Below are 17983 nucleotides of genomic sequence, written 5' to 3'. Positions count from 1 at the left end.
TCTGGTTCTTTTCCAACTATTCAGATAATATTATCATTAATATTACTCAGGCTAAAAAAAATAATAATCTTGGTTCTCAGGCACAAGCCACATCATCATAAAGTCTGCCGCACGTTTTGTTTTTATTTCCATTTTCAAGAAAATAACAAAATCCTAATACTTAAAGACAATGCAAAAAATAATGGAAAACATTAACAAAAACGAAATGTGCAATAAACTTTATGATTATGTGGGCAGTGCCTGAGAACCAAGAATATTTTTTTGTTTAGCCTTAAACAACATATTACCTGTTTGATAAGTTTCCATGTACCTTAGTAGTTATGAGTCAATAGGCTAAAAGGCAAGTTTTTCAACCTCAACCACATTAGAAAACACACGCCTCTCTTAATTTTCTTATCTCCAAGTACCCAGATGAAGAAAATTGCTACACATATTCCCTTCTTTCTATATACTTGAAGAAATATACATATACATAGTCCTACCAAACAGTCATGCTCAAAACAAGTCACGTCACAATTATTGTACAGCTTGTTTAGAACAAAATGTATAGAAAATAAAATGTCCCTTCAATTCTATAACAAATTTGAATGAAAATCTAATACTGTCTTCGACGTAATAAGCGCCCAGGGCACTCTCAAAATTAGAAATAGGGGGCTCTTATTAGAATATCATTTTGGTGAAAAAAACAAAGTTGAAAGATAAATTTCGTGGTTTATGCTGACAGCCTGAAATGTTTTTATACGACAGATATATTTTTCCAGAATTTAATTGCCCATAGTTGAGAGTGCATATTACACACGAGTGTATTATACACAAATAAATAGGTCTTGTGTACATTGATCAATCGGAAGGGGTGCTAATTGGGATTGATTAATAGCCAACATATTAGCAAATATCGCCTTGGGCGCTTATTAGAGCGGGACGCTTATTACGTCGAATACGGTAATTAATTTATAAAGGCCTGACAAATGTCCCTCATCACCAGTACGTGAATGGCATGATTTGGTTGACTTCATGTAAGAACGCTGTGCTTGAACTCGGCAGCTACAGACATGGAATTGTGTAGTCTAATATTTCAGAACATAATGAAGTCACAACAAACTCAGTTCAAAGACACACTCCTTGAAATACAAATTCAATCTTTCACACAAATACTTGCAAAAGAATCAAACAAAAAACAACCACTAACATCAATGCATCCTTATGAAATATGATAAAATATATCAGACCCTTAATCTGCTATGGGAATCTATAATGATATGATCATGATACTGTGACTAGTCATCTTCTATGATGTGTCTTGAGTGGAGTTGCGTTGGGAGTTTCCGTTGGATAACCTGCCGGGGTCAGACGTGGAGGTTTTGGTCGTGTCCTGTGGGTGCCTTGCTTGTTTGCGGTCGAAGGGAATAAGCAGGATGACAGCCACCAGGACGTGGAAAAACCAGTACACACTGCTGCAAAAGTCAAGATTCAGGATATTTAGTCTTCCCATTACGCAGTTTCACCAGTATTCACACCAGGATTTCCCATGACAAGGAAATCTTGTGTATATGTCACAAGTTTATCATACAAAAGTACTCATGTTCCACTCTCATTAAATCAGATCCTTTGTTCGATAACAGTACCGCTCTGAGAGAGGACCTCAGGTCACCTCTATTGGAGGTCATATCAGTTGAACCTTACAATTAGCCTACCAGCGACAAGGCTTCAAAATTCTGAGTACGAGTGAGCGAAGCATTCAAACCAGTACATCAGGGCCCCGTTCCACAAATGGATCTTAGTTCTAAGTTGGTCGTAACTCCCATACTTTATCATAGGCTTACGACCAACGTAGCACTAAGATCGCTCTGTGGAACGGGGCCCAGATGACTTTATCTTGAAAAAGAACCAAAACAACAAGTTCCAAAAATAGAGAAATATGGCAGAGGCTTTATATTGATGTGTACATTTTATACATCCTGTCATTTCTGAGTGCCATGGTATCTAAAGTAAAGAGAGATTACCATCAAAATAACATTTGCATTATCAAAGTTTTTGAATCAGGGTGATAAACATATGAAGCCAAAACATTTGGGTTCAAATATCTGATTGGCCAAAGAAGCCAGTCATCCTTTACTTAGATTTGTTGGTCAAAGTTCACTCAGGGTTCACATGACATGACATGACCTTATATGGAGTTGTCCTCAGATCTTAAAGCAGAGGAATATATAGAGTGGCATTGTATCGGAGTGGCATTGTATCGGAGTGACAGATCGGAGTGACAGATCGGACTGACAGATCGGACTGACTGATCTGATATAAATGAGACACCTCCTCCTCATACTTATAATGAGTAATATTAGACACAACATATTTTCATCAATCGGTACTAGTTCCTACTGAAACATCCAACCGTAACAATTGCTTACAGTTTCATAACAATGTTTCATAAAAATATGTTTCACAAAGCAGTCCACAATATTTCAGCCATATGATGGCAGCCTGTAAACAATCACAAGACCAACCAGTGATTGATGTAATAAATGTCTCAGTAGCATAAATGTGAGTGAGTATGGTTTTATGCCGCTTTTAGCAACATTCCAGCAATATCACGGCGGGGGACTCCAGAAATGGGCTTCACACACTGGACCCATGTCGGGAATCAAAACCGGGTCTTCGAATGTGCCTCAGCTATCTGTTACGGTTCCTGACATCACACCGATGGAATGGTGTAGAGTACTGTATGTATTGATAATTACTTTAGATTCTGAAATGAGTGAGTATGGTTTTACACCACATTCCAGCACTATCACGGCGGGAGACACCAGAATTGGGCTTCACACAATGTATCCATGTGTGGAATCGAACCGGGTCTTCGGTGTGACGAGTGAACACTTTAACCACTAGCAGTAGCATAGACACACTATGACTGTCAAAAGTCCATGTTTAAGTATAAGCAATATGATAACCATAGCACTCGATCATTTTGTAAAACCGAGTCCTGGGGGCCTACAGTAAACTACATTAATAACGAACACGCTTATAACAAACAGGGGGACATAACAAACTGAATTTGCAGTCCCAGCCATTTGCTGTAAATATGCTTGTAACGAATTACGGTTATAACGAACTAAAGTTAGTGGTCCCTTCACAGTTTGAACGCAGGTCCCCACTGGGGTGTTGGGAACACAAACTGCATGATGTGACAAGAGTAAACCAGATTGGTATACCATTGTATGGGTGTACTTACTTGTAGAAAGTGATAAAGGGAGCAACATTGAGATATGTGAATGGCAGGACAATGTAGGCCATAGGCAGCTGGGTGCCCACCCAGGTCAACGCCTCGTACAAGGCTCGCATGCCGGCCGACTCCTGGAAGTGGGGTCGGATGTTTCTCCGGATCTGACACAGAGCAACAGTATTAATGAATGACATATGTCAACTACAACATGTAGAAATGCAACAGTGATTTGTAAGTTGAGGAAAACTATGCCACTCATATGAAGTAGAACATTGTCTCATTCAATATTGATCCTCAAAGGACTATTTGTTTTTGGTTGATTCCTTTTTTTGTGACACTGTTTCCTTCTCTTCTTTCAAAATCAGATATTCTTTTAAATTATTTTTTTGACAAATGTATCTTATTTTTAATGATAATAAAAGCAGTATTTAATTTGTTATCCATCAATTATAATTGACACATAAACATGAACACAAAAAGTCATAAAATATAAGTCCCAATGTAAATATGGTACCGTATTCACTGTATTAAGCACCCCCCACCAACTGAGTAATCCTTTTAAAGTCCCTGTACAAAGCTCTAAAATGTATACAACAAACTTTTTGTGTACATTACAGATTATTTTCAGAAACCACAGCAGTGTAGAGTGAATGAGTGAGTATGGTTTTACGCCGCTTTTAGCAATATTCCAGCAATATCACGGCAGGGAACACCAGAAATGGGCTTCACACATTGTACCCATGTGGGTAATCACACCCGGGCCTTCAGCGTCACGAGCAAACGCTTTAACCACTAGGCAAACCCACCTCCCTTCAGCACTGTTGAAGGGGTATATCACACATTGCTTTGTAACAAGTATAAAAAACCTATACCCCTCAGTCATAAAATTGTTCTATACCCCTCAGTCATCGACAGCATATTTAACTTGTTGTGTAGTGTCCCCCTTTGTCAAATATCTAGGTGGCCAGGGTGGTTATTACTGTGAATACGGACCGGCAACTCGCCCGCCTACAGGTGGCGCCCTACCTTGCGTCCAGCCAGGGTGAACCAGATAGCTGAGAGGAATGTACAGTAGAATCCGGGGTACACTCCATGCCAGACTGCACTCAGGATATAAGTCAGGTGGGTGCGTAAAAATGGAGCCCGTTCATAACACACGTAACGCAGCCATCTAGTCGTCTGGATGTTCCAGTTGTCAATAAATGTTTTAAAACTTGTTGCTGTCTGGAAGAAAAAGAACAATGTACTCAGAAAATGTCTTTGGAGAAAAACTAGACCTGTTATTTAAGAAACATTCTCTTACATATAAAACTTGGAAAAGGACCAAATATATACTACTCAAAACAAGTTAAAGAGGACCCAATTGTTCATATGACTGTTGTTAATCAGTGATAGCTGGTGGATACTGGTGGATACATGGTGGGGAATCAAACCCGGGTCTTCAGTGTGACGAGCGAACACTTGAACCACTAGGCTACCCCACCGCTCCCCCTCCCCCCCCCCCCCCCCCCCCCCCCCCCACAACTCAGCATAGTTGTGTGAGTTGAGGTGAAATGGGGTTTAACATCGCGTCCAAGATTATTGCACTTATATAGCGATGCACATGCACGTGTATGTGTGGTTGCTTGTACCTGTCCGGACTGATGCCGATTTATAGTGCTAGCCCACTGAGACACCAACACACAGTTTAACATGTATACCCGACTCAGACACAGTATACTGACTCCGAGCTGACCAGTCCTTGTTTTAGCCCCTTAATGCCGAGCACTAGGCAGGGTAACAACAAGTACCATCTTTTAACGTCTTTTGGTATGATGCGGCTGGGGATAGAACCCCGGACCTTCTTCTCTCCGGGCTCTACCACAAGACCACAGAGGCGGTCTCAACATAGTATAAACTATGTATGATTGAATGGTCTTGTTACCCAATGAGATCTTAAAAGAACACGCAAGCCACTCCGATGATAATATACAATACATGTATATTCAACATGATGGAAATATAATTCATTTATCATCACTAATTCCATGACAAACTTACCTCTATTTTTTCAACTCTAATATTTGTCACCATATCCCATTTAGCATTCCCATTGCCATCAAGTCCATTGAAGCCATAGCCAGAAGCATTATATACAATATCAGCTGAAATACAGGAAGAATTCACTTGCACTGAGACAGTCAGAGATGGTATCCATGTGTTACTGAACATTGTCAAGCAGCCATTATTCACTGGTCATCCGTTAAACATTCACCTAAATAAACACTTACAAAAATAGGACAGAACAAGAAAACAGCATCATCACTATCCCCCGCTACAGGGCACAATAGAATTCAGTCAGTTCATATAGTAGTGAATAATATGCAAGTTAATGTTAACTTTACATGTGTACCTCTAAAATAAGGATGCAAACTTTCATTGGTTAGTCACGTGATATATTGTTTAATGACAAAAATAATCTAGAACTCTATGGTTACACTTCAAGTCACAAATGTTCGCATTTCTTTCTGACTATGCACCAATTCCTTCTGATTTTTTCATATGGTTGAATAAGGATTAACTTAATTCAACTTCAGTGAATGAATGACCAGATTGTTTAATACATGTATCTCACTACGTTTTGTCGGGGCTATTCTAAAAATGTCCCCAATCGGACATTTTTTTAGACATCTCCTGAGACCTATAGTGGGTACCCAGTTAGGGTCGGGTAATAGGGGAATGGGGGGGTGGGTACACGGGTAGTAAATTTGGACTCGTCCCAGCCCTAGTAGACATCATGAGCATCTATCCACCCACTTGGGATACCAGGACACACAATCCAACAAGTCACAGTCTGACCACCCAATCCACTTACATGGGCGGATCCAGCATTTTTAAAAGAGAGGGTCCAAAATATCAAAATCCTCTTTCAGTCTATTTTACAGCCTACAACATACTACATTTTCTAGAGAAGGGGGGATCAAGACCCCCTGGACGCCCCTCTGCATCCAGATATGATGTTTAGTCGCCTCTTGCGACAAGCATAGGTTGCCGGAGACCAGTCCTAACCCGGAATCCCCACGCAGTCAACTAATTGGTAATACATTTGATCTCTTCTTCAGTTGCAATTCCTGTCAAAACACTAATAAGATCTTACCTAACGTCCATGTGAGGAAGTACTTGGATCTGTGACACAACATTGACACGTACATGTAGCCTAGCCGGTAGATAACAGTGTGTCTCTGTATGAAATCAGCATCTGCAAAACACAACATTCCTCCATTGTAACAGTAAACTTCACCACACTGACATGCACATGTATTTATAATAGGGAGTGTGTGGCCACAGTGTGTTTTAGCAATCTTCCTGCAATATCATGGCGGGGGGACACCAAAAATGGGCTTCACACATTGTACCCATGTCGGGATTCGAACCCGGGTCTTTGGCGTGACGAGCGAACACTTTAACCACAAGGCTACCCGACCGCCCCTGTGGGGAATCGAACCCACATCTTCGACGTGACAGGCAAACACGTTAACCACTGGGCTACCCCACCACTCCATTATCAATAATACATCATACCACGTAGCATGAACATAGTACTAAAATTTGTCTTATTGTAATTCTCACCATATCAATTTAAGCAGTGCTGGAGAATGACAAATAATGAGTCATCTGGTTCACCCAATTGCATGCATTGTTACAGGATAAGTGTAGTTAACCTTGGTGACCTGAGGAAGGTGTTCACCATACCTACCTGCATTGTTGGATGTAGGCACAAGGACACTGGAGACGTGGAGATACAGATAGACCCATACACCTAGCATCAGACACTTGTAAAATACCACTTTCTGAAAATACCAGTCACAACTACATCATTATCAACATCACACCTAAGACATAATGGTGAGGGAATGCTTTCTTTGTACTGTTTTGTTTTAAAACACAACTACATCTTAATTTGAAGTTTTATTTTGTTTTTCTCATGTTTAACTCTGTAGCTAGTTTCCTTGCCGCAGAGATATATATGTAACAGGGATATAGGAAACAATTAACAATAAATGATAAATTTTAAAAGAAAATACATCCATATGAACCCTGCAACACAAAGCATGATGTAAGCCATTCAAGGATAACTATCAATTCAAGACACATCTACTCATATTTCAATCTCATTAAAATCAGATCTTAGTTCTTGCTACCGCCAAACAAAGATCTGAGGACATCCAATTACGGGTCCCGTCAGACCGACCTTGCAAGAACTTCGACCGACCAATGGAATGACCAATCAGAAGGCTGCTTTCTCGTGCTTTACGGCACAATTTCAAATTGGCGACTATGCTTCGAGACATATTTTGACAAATTCTCGATTACAAATTTGAAACCTGAACAAAAAACATTCTGGAATGGCTAATGGATGGTCTAGATTGTAAGGATTCAGTCGTTAAACCCATAACTATCGTTCAGAACACCCCATGTTAAAGTTTTCGAGATTGCATGATCAGAAATCACATTCCGACTGTCCCTTCTATAATCTGGTAAGTGACACACTGATTGGTCGGATGAAAGGTCGTTCTGACATGACCCCTAATGGGATGTCTTCAGATCTTTGTTTAGCGGTAGCAAGAACTAAGGTCTGGTTAAATGAGATTGACTGATATCTATATTCATCGGCACTTCCAGATCACTTACCAAAGGTGATATAGATTTAGGATCAACCAATGGCTTTTTATCATCATCCTGAAGAAGAAAAACATGCACATGATCAGTCTTCAAATAAAGTTATACCTTCTACTGAAAAGAACAATTCTGATTATCAAATTCAACTAGTCTTTACTGAACACGTACTTTCCCCGAAACATTGTGATGAAATCCTGCTTCTAAAAAAAGAATATCTATTACTCTTTCCTCTTCACAATTCAACATCGTACTATAAAATAACATGCAGTTACAACTGGCAGTCACTATGATAACACACACTTGAAGATTTGTTTGCTCTTCAATGAAAACCTATTTCTGCCCAACACGGCCAATTCTGTGCAATATGGCCTCTGCAACTTTGAACTATAGAATGATCGTAAATACCACACAGCAGAAAACCTGGATATCAAAGTTTGAACCAACAAGAAACTTTCTATCACACAGAGACACATACCAAACACATTTCTAAAAACGTATCTTCATTTTCAACAGATTCTTCTCAATCATATGGGCTTTTATTAACAAAGTTTACAAGACTCTAGCTTCAGGCTAGATCCAGTCTAGATTCTAAACATAGTTAAGATGCAGACTGCATAAAAAGATGACATATAATTAAATAAATATTCTGAGATAAAAAACAACAAAATCATGCTAAGCTGAGAAGATCTGGTATCCCTGGAGGGTTGCTATTGACTTACTTTAGTTTCTAGTCTAGACGTGATGTGCCGACCATCTATAAAATCAATATAGTCGTTGTAGAAAGTAAAAGGTCCTGCCAAGATTCCTTGGAAGTAAAACATATAGCTGAAGAAATGTAGCAGATTGGGAGGTTTGCTGAAAGAAGAATAATCACTGTAGGATTCAAGAATATGTGAATGTACTGATTTGACAATGACAATACGTTATGACCCACTAGGGAATTCTTTGACAATATGAAAGTGCTGACAGATTGTAGACATAAAATGAAATGACAAACAATACAAAACACTTTCGCATGCGGTTCGCCACAGAGCACTGCGACCTATTTGTGCCAGATATATTTGGAAAGTCATGTGTCTAACATCTCTAGAAAGAAAGACTTTGTAGCAATGCATGATAATCATTTCTAATTCTAGACCACAGATGAACGAGTGAGTGAGTGAGTGAGTGAGTGAGTGAGTGAGTGAGTGAATACTGTTTAACACCGGCCTCATATTCTAGCTATATCAAGCTGTAAGTAATCAAGTTGGGAACAGGCAATCCAGTGATTGAAAAATGATATCCACAACTGATGGTTGTTTGTTTTTTAAAACCACACTCAGCAATATTCCAGCTATACGACAGTGGTCTGTAATAAAATCGAAGGTGGACCAGACAATCCAGTGATTGACATCATGAGCATCGATCGACGCAATTGGGATACGATGACATGCATCAACCAAGTCAGCGAGTCTGACCACCCAATCCTGTTAGTCGCCTCTTACAACAAGCATAGTCGCCTCTTACGACAATCATGGGTTGCTGAAGACCTATTCTACCCCGGATCTTCATGTTGAGGTACAATCCCACGCAACATGCAAGTCACACCAGATCACTAGGCGCTGCGATTATCATAAGTCTGTTTGAGTATGGGAGTTACGATCAATGTAGCGCTAAGATAGCTTTGTGCATATGGCCCCAGAGAGGACACTCCCTAACCTGATAACTCTTTTCTTCTGTGAGTCTGTGAGACTGTTGTTGTCTAGCTTATATCTGTGAGAGTCTGTTATACTGAAGGCAAGGCTGGAGAGCTTCTGAACCGACACTGTGCATGGGCTGAAACAAACACTCACATGTCATCATGGTAGATATCACACAAGGGCGGATCCAGCTTGTTTAAAAGAGAAGGGTCCAAAATATCAAAATCCTCTGTAGACAATAGTATGGGGTAGGGTGGGGTTTTTTTTCAAAGGGGGGGGGGGGTCTAGACCACCTGAACCCACCCTCCCATGTTACAGGAGTGCTTGGATCCAGAGGTTGGTTGGGGGGGGGAGGGGGAGGTGTCACTTTCCAAAATCACACAAGTACCCTAATGACAAGAACCAAACAATATCAAGGTTAATTTATAAAAATACCGATTCATATTTAGGCATCACCATCCTTGTTTTGATTGTTAAAGAATTGAACTTATTGAAACAGCATTGGATTGCAATGCTTAAATCATTTTAACAAAAATAACCTGTTAAAACACTGCTGGGGGGCAAAAGTTTGTTCTCAGACTTTAAAAACAAAAATCGTAAAATGGACATGGTCTTCAGATTACTGTAGTGGGTAAAAACAAACACTGTTTGGCATTTCTTTCAGAGAGCAAATCTGCATTCTGTCTCAAACTACCAGACCCAACAAGAACATTAAATGAACAGCCCCTTGTTCATGAACAATTCTGAGATATACATCAAACGGTTATCCAAACTTCTTGGAATGCCAACCTGTGAAGACACCAGGGTTCTTTTAAACCTTTCTTCACTCATTACACTTGTAAGACTTATCTAATGGTAAGAGTGAGTGAGTGAGTTGGGTTTAACACCGCTTTTAACAGTATTCCAGTTATATCGCGGCGTGTCAGCTTAATGTGGGTGGAAAGTCCAAAGTGATGCAGGTCTCAGACGTTTACCACTTCGGTGAAACCCACGAGCACAGGTATGCTGCTGACAAACCTAGAAACATAATCGGGGCGAACCGGGATTCGAACCCACAATTATAGGTTTCTGGCGTGCCCAAGTGACGCAACTCTGCACAGCGAATCGCGGCGCCTTAGAAGACTGGGCAACCTGTGCCCCCCTCTGGTAAGAGAAACCTCTAGACTGAGCATTTTCTCTCTATAATAATATATGACCAACCATGAGATGAGGTGCCTTATAGGTGAAAAATCATGTTTTGACTTTTCATTATATTTTAAAACTACAGCATCTTCGGAACACAAAAATACACTTCACAAGCTTCACCTCATATGTTTTACAGAGATACATGACATCACACATGGCGGTGTTCCCTGAAGTAAGTTGACGTCAAAGGTCTTTCTGACGTCATAGCACAATTGTATCCGAGCACCCATAAGGTGCCCCTGGTGGGTCACATATATTCTTTGAATTGATGCCATGCCAAGATGCCCGTGACTAGCCTGACAGGGTTACTTACAAGGTGATGTCGAGGAACTGCATGTCTTCTGGCAGGAGATAACGGTACAGACACATCGCCACCAGGTAGCCCAGGCTGAATATCAGCACACACCTGCAGGAAACAGTGAGTGAGTGAGTGAGTGAGTGAGTGAGTGAGTGAGTGAGTGAGTGAGTGAGGTGAGTGAGTGGTTGAGTGAGTGTGTGAGTGAGTGAGTGTGTGAAGTGAGTGAGTGAGTGAGTGAGTGAGTGAGTGAGTGAGTGAGTGAGGTGAGAGTGGTTGGTTGAGTGGTTGAGTGAGTGAGTGAGTGAGTGAGTGAGGTGAGAGTGGTTGGTTGAGTGGTTGAGTGAGTGAGTGAGTGGGGAATGTAGCTTTGAACTGCATTTCATTGCTGCATGTCTGATTAATGTTAGATGTAACCAAGTAAACCACTTTGGGAAAACCAAGGATTAGGGTGAAACAAGGATTTGTACCAACAATCATCAGATCCTGAGACAACTAAGGGACACAACTCTGCAAAGTGTATTTCCTCCCGTGGCACAAAGTGGCTTTAGAGAACATTGCCTGCCTTGTATTGCATCCTGATGTGTGGCTGGATGTATATCTCCACACACAAGGGTGTATTTCACTCAGTCATAGCAACCAAAAATGTTTGTCATTCAGACCAACAAAAATCAGAAAAAAATTAAATTGTATTGAAAACTCTCTGATTAGGCATGTTCTAAAAACAGAAAGATATCTTGACAGGACAATCCATAAATTCAATTACATAATTAATCATGATTCACTACTCACATGTGCATGATCTGTGGTGGGAATGTGTTCATCATGACATAGCAGACTGACGACTGCAACACCAGGTGCCACGTCTCCCTGAAACATTGCATGCATCACATTACTGATTGAAACACCAGGTACCACGTCTCCCTGAAACATTGCATGCATCACATTACTGATTGAAACACCAGGTGCCACGTCTCCCTGAAACATTGCATGCATCACATTACTGTGTGCAACACCAGGTGCCACGTCTCCCTGAAACATTGCATGCATCACATTACTGATTGAAACACCAGGTACCACGTCTCCCTGAAACATTGCATGCATCACATTACTGATTGAAACACCAGGTGCCACGTCTCCCTGAAACATTGCATGCATCACATTACTGTGTGCAACACCAGGTGCCACGTCTCCCTGAAACATTGCATGCATCACATTACTGATTGAAACACCAGGTACCACGTCTCCCTGAAACATTGCATGCATCACATTACTGTGTGCAACTCCAGGTGCCACGTCTCCCTGAAACATTGCATGCATCACATTACTGTGTGCAACTCCAGGTGCCACGTCTCCCTGAAACATTGTATGCATCACATTACTGACTGCAACACCAGGTGCCACGTCTCCCTGAAACATTGCATGCATCACATTACTGTGTGCAACACCAGGTGCCACGTCTCCCTGAAACATTGCATGCATCACATTACTGTGTGTAACACCAGGTGCCACGTCTCCCTGAAACATTGTATGCATCACATTACTGACTGCAACACCAGGTGCCACGTCTCCCTGAAACATTGCATGCATCACATTACTGTGTGCAACTCCAGGTGCCACGTCTCCCTGAAACATTGCATGCATCACATTACTGTGTGCAACTCCAGGTGCCACGTCTCCCTGAAACATTGCATGCATCACATTACTGTGTGCAACTCCAGGTGCCACGTCTCCCTGAAACATTGTATGCATCACATTACTGACTGCAACACCAGGTGCCACGTCTCCCTGAAACATTGCATGCATCACATTACTGTGTGCAACACCAGGTGCCACGTCTCCCTGAAACATTGCATGCATCACATTACTGTGTGCAACACCAGGTGCCACGTCTCCCTGAAACATTGTATGCATCACATTACTGACTGCAACACCAGGTGCCACGTCTCCCTGAAACATTGCATGCATCACATTACTGTGTGCAACACCAGGTGCCACGTCTCCCTGAAACATTGCATGCATCACATTACTGTGTGCAACACCAGGTGCCACGTCTCCCTGAAACACTGCATGCATCACATTACTGATTGAAACACTAGGTACCACATCTCCCTGAAACATTGCATGCATCACATTACTGTGTGCAACACCAGGTGCCACGTCTCCCTGAAACATTGCATGCATCACATTACTGTGTGCAACTCCAGGTGCCACGTCTCCCTGAAACATTGCATGCATCACATTACTGAGTGCAACTCCAGGTGCCACGCCTCCCTGAAACATTGCATGCATCACATTACTGTGTGCAACTCCAGGTGCCACGCCTCCCTGAAACATTGCATGCATCACATTACTGAGTGCAACTCCAGGTGCCACGTCTCCCTGAAACATTGCATGCATCACATTACCGACTGAAACACCAGATTTCTCATCTCCCTGTCTTTGCCCGACACACGTGCTAAGTAAGGTTTAGATGTCGGGCGAGTAACATATGTTTTCTAGCATGCCCGTGGACAATTAAAGAACACGAAATGAACTGGATCAAGTTTCACAAGAACACGATCATGTGATCATGTTACGATATTTCATTGGCTAATATCTTGCTAGTGTCCCAGACTGGCAATCTAATTTGCATACATTTACCCCAGTCAACCAATGGGATTAATACACTTTGAAGTCAGGCAGGTCAACAATGAGAACCAGGCTTGTTTCATTGATAAATCGCAGTAACACTTCCATATATGGCACATGCTTCTTGAAAATTGAATTACGGACAGTTGACTACATTTCTTGGAATTTGTAATGCAAGATACGTCTGCTAGTGCCAACTTTTGAAGCGTTGTTAGACTTAGCTTTGATGAAATATTTTATTCGAATACACCAGTCACCGTCGAGGCTCACACGCTTTCGATCATGAAAACTTTGTTGACTACAACAAATATGACTTTTGACAAGTCTGAGTAGTAGAGGCTATCACACGAGTGTGTTTGGGGATGGTAAATATCCTGCATTAGGAATAAACATTGTATTTAGCGAGCTTTGGCGAGCTAAATACATAGTGTTTATTCCTAATACAGGATATTTACCATCCCCAAACACACAAGCGTGATAACCTCTTTATCATAAAATGTCATTCTATAATTCTGTACTTCAAAATTGCTTTCCCCCTTTCACAAAAATTACCGAAACATTGCGAGTTTTCCTGGAAGTGATGTGTCAGTCGGACAGTGACAGTAGCCAATATAGTTCCAACTGAAATCTATTTCTTATATAGTGGCGAAGCAACATAAACGCAAAACAACAATTGTTTTTAATTGCCTTTTGCGGCAATCCATCGGTCTGTCCGCTGGAGTAACTGCCCTTTGTCAAAGGGAAGCTACTCTAACCCTAGTCTATGAGACGTCACGGCCACGGTCAGAGGTTGTTGACAGTCGGTCTGTCCTGTCATAACGTTAAGGAGTGATGTCAGATGTACACACAGCGACAAAACGAAACAAGGTAACAATTCAAATATATTTCGGCCAAATCCAACTATTATAATTTGTGGAGAAGGTTTCAAGCCGCACAGATATGGTTACTGATCCCACTTGGCTAGGGCTCGTGCCCTCGCGAAATTGATTCGAAATTCATATCTCCAAAGTTGCCAAAACATCACATCACAGTTAGACACTGATTTTCAGTATATTAGATTGTTCTTTTGATAATGATAGCAATTATCCCTGTAGTTTATCCAGAGTCCCGATGGTTAATACTGACTCGATCGCCGAATGACGAGGACGACGCCATGTTTGTTATCAACAGAAAAAGTAGTCCCTACTTGACCTTTCATATTTGCATCTCTATCCGCATATGACCCCAACGGATATCGTTTTTATCCGTTGGCTTTATCCTGCCGAGAAACCTACCCATTATATAATGGCATTTATCAATCATCATGTTTGTGATATATGTACCGGTATCCATTCTCTGGCAACTAAAGTTTGTTTCAAGGCATCAATAGCAGTAATCTGACTGTGGTTGCTGAAAATAATGGTGAGTTATATGATCTACCGATCACTTCACACATGATTTCGCAGAAATGAATGAAAACAAATATTGAATTAAATTTTGAATAAAATAAATAAAATATATAACAAACATCATGAACATAAGTCCAGATATACAATGAATACATTTTTATAATATAATAATGAGATAAAATTGCGTGCTTCGGTTTGGATTTGTTGACTGGTATTTCTGGTGTTACATGCTCGTGGTGATCAGCTGATAATGTTTTTTGAAAGGAGGGAAAAAACATTGTGTCAGTGTAAAACTTGAGTTTATTAAATATGTAAGTACATTTTTGGAGCCATGTGTTACCGCTCGCTATAACCAAGTTAGCGCAATAGCATGGGAACACTGTATCTCAGATTCTCAGTTCTGTTCATGTAACATTTTGCCAAAAAAAGCACTTCTTAGAATGCATAGAAGAGTCAGATATTAAGTATGTAGGTCTAATTGCTGAATGAGTTGACTAAACACCACTAACCCTCAGAGACCTAACCTTCAGCCTCCAAGAGCTGCCTCGGGAGCGTAGCTTGTAATTGGGTCTCTCCCTGGTAGTGCACAAGAGTATCCCAACAGTACCAGTCTGATAGGATAGCTTGAAATAAGCTTTTTCTCTGTTATCAATGGTTATGAGAAATCGGGTATTTCAAATTGTCAGGTGTAAGTGTGTCAGATCAGTAACTAGCCTGTTCCTAGTGACACGCATGCCTTGACACACGAACTACATAAACAGCAGTATGAAACTGAGTTATGAAGTGAATTGGGTTAACATGTTCACAGGTATAAACAGGCAGCATCACATCTACAAATTAAGGAGGCATGGGGTGTCCCAGTTGCTGCCGCTTGATGTGCCGAGTTGCAGGACCAACGGAGGTAGGGCTAGTATAAAGCTGACCGTTACATTATGCCCTGATTGTGTGAACACAGGAGCCGGCTACAGTAGTTGATGTAAGGCTGCAGTAGTTGATGTCAGACTACAGTAGTTGATGTCAGACTACAGAAGTTAATGTCTGGCTACAGTACTTAATGTCAGGCTACAGTAGTTGATGTCAGGCTACAGTAGTTGATGTCAGGCTACAGTACTTAATGTCAGGCTACAGTAGTTGATGTCAGGCTACAGTAGTTCATGTCAGGCTACAGTAGTTCATGTCAGGCTACAGTACTTAATGTCAGGCTACAGTAGTTGATGTCAGGCTACAGTAGTTCATGTCAGGCTACAGTAGTTCATGTCAGGCTACAGTACTTAATGTCAGGCTACAGTAGTTGATGTCAGACTACAGTAGTTAATGTCAGGCTACAGTAGTTAATGTCAGGCTACAGTACTTAATGTCAGGCTACAGTAGTTAATGTCAGGCTACAGTACTTAATGTCAGGCTACAGTAGTTGATGTCAGACTACAGTAGTTAATGTCAGACTACAGTAGTTGATGTCAGGCTACAGTACTTAATGTCAGACTACAGTAGTTGATGTCAGGCTACAGTACTTAATGTCAGACTACAGTAGTTAATGTCAGGCTACAGAAGTTAATGTCAGGCTACAGTAGTTAATGTCAGGCTACAGTAGTTGATGTCAGGCTACAGTAGTTAATGTCAGGCTACAGTACTTAATGTCAGGCTACAGTAGTTGATGTCAGACTACAGTAGTTAATGTCAGACTACAGTAGTTGATGTCAGGCTACAGTACTTAATGTCAGACTACAGTAGTTAATGTCAGGCTACAGAAGTTAATGTCAGGCTACAGTAGTTAATGTCAGGCTACAGTAGTTGATGTCAGACTACAGTAGTTAACATCACTAGACTACCATATTGTAGACTAACATCTAGTTTCTGAAATGGACATATTTTACAAATAAAAACAGTTGTTAAATTATAGTTATAGTTTTGTTATATAATTTAGGGAGTGGAGCATCTGAGGTGAAAATACAAATCCATAATTTTCCAGGACATATTATTTTTCTTTAAGAATTCCCAGTGTCCCCGACTATGAAGTGGTCAGTCCCTAACCACTACCACATACACAGACCGTGGAAAATGGGCCAGTGTTAGATCACTGATACTGCTATACTTCATGGTGAAGAATCATGGATCTCATTGCCCATTTATCTGCCAATATTGAGTCTATTGTTTCCTGTACAAACAGTCTCCAGTTGCAAGGGCTGACCCACCACTCACTAATCAATACCCTGAGCTGTCGAAATTGTCATTAGTCAGGGCTCACTAGGCCATTGATTAACACGACAATCATGGTGAAGGAATGCCTTGGATTCAGCCACACAGGTGCACAATAAGTCCCCAGCTCACTAGGTGTGCTGTGGCTGTTGAAGCGTGTTCATTTGCTGTTGCATAATCGACAGATGGCATATACAGACTGAAACAGCTTATCGGATTATTACGTGGTCAGCTCACTTTGCCAACATGACCACGAACCAACTGAAGCATAAAATCAGATCTTTCAGTCTGTCTGACTTGTCTGAGTGGCATGCCAGGCTCACCCGGATCATAGTCACTTCTGCATTTAGTTTAAGTTTACATTAAACATTAACCTGGTAGGTCTACACGGTTAGCGTTTGCACAACATGCAAAGCCTGTGGCAGTGACATGTTTTAATTTTCTGTGGCAAAATGTTCGTACCCAGTGCACTCAGGAAGGTTAACGATCAGTCTGGAGTAGTCCCGTGGGAATTCTGGGTCAGAATATAGGTCCCAATCAACTTATGCTGGTTGTAAGAGGTGACTAAATGGATTGGGCAGTCAGTCAGAGACTTAGTTTATTGCATGTTATCGTATCCCAATTACATGGATTGTGCCTCATGATATTACCATTGGATTGTCTAGTCCAGACTCGATTATGTTGCTGAAGTATTGCTGAGTGCTGTGTTAAACAACAAACAAATGACAAC

The 17983-nt window shown here is 41.1% G+C and overlaps 1 protein-coding gene across 1 annotated transcript in view; it reads right to left on the bottom strand.

The window, feature by feature from the left end:
- Positions 1-239: 239 nt before the first annotated feature.
- Positions 240-17983, bottom strand: part of LOC139459699 (lysophospholipid acyltransferase 2-like) — a 30994-nt gene continuing 13250 nt past the window's right edge. Inside the window, exons 3-13 of the mRNA XM_071241339.1 lie at positions 11831-11908; positions 11057-11149; positions 9578-9694; positions 8599-8734; positions 7892-7939; positions 6957-7050; positions 6357-6458; positions 5261-5364; positions 4247-4444; positions 3230-3381; positions 240-1454 (exon numbers count right to left, since the gene is read on the bottom strand). Of these exons, the coding sequence (XP_071097440.1) occupies positions 1289-1454; positions 3230-3381; positions 4247-4444; positions 5261-5364; positions 6357-6458; positions 6957-7050; positions 7892-7939; positions 8599-8734; positions 9578-9694; positions 11057-11149; positions 11831-11908 (1288 nt within the window). The 3' untranslated portion in view covers positions 240-1288. The remainder of the gene's footprint in view (positions 1455-3229; positions 3382-4246; positions 4445-5260; positions 5365-6356; positions 6459-6956; positions 7051-7891; positions 7940-8598; positions 8735-9577; positions 9695-11056; positions 11150-11830; positions 11909-17983) is intronic.

This window comes from Haliotis cracherodii, unplaced genomic scaffold, assembly GCF_022045235.1.
Source record: "Haliotis cracherodii isolate W230 unplaced genomic scaffold, xgHalCrac1.p SCAF_1, whole genome shotgun sequence".
NCBI classification, from domain to species: domain Eukaryota; kingdom Metazoa; phylum Mollusca; class Gastropoda; order Lepetellida; family Haliotidae; genus Haliotis; species Haliotis cracherodii.
Note: the sequence above shows the minus strand (reverse complement) of the source record. Positions and strands in the feature narration are given on the sequence as shown.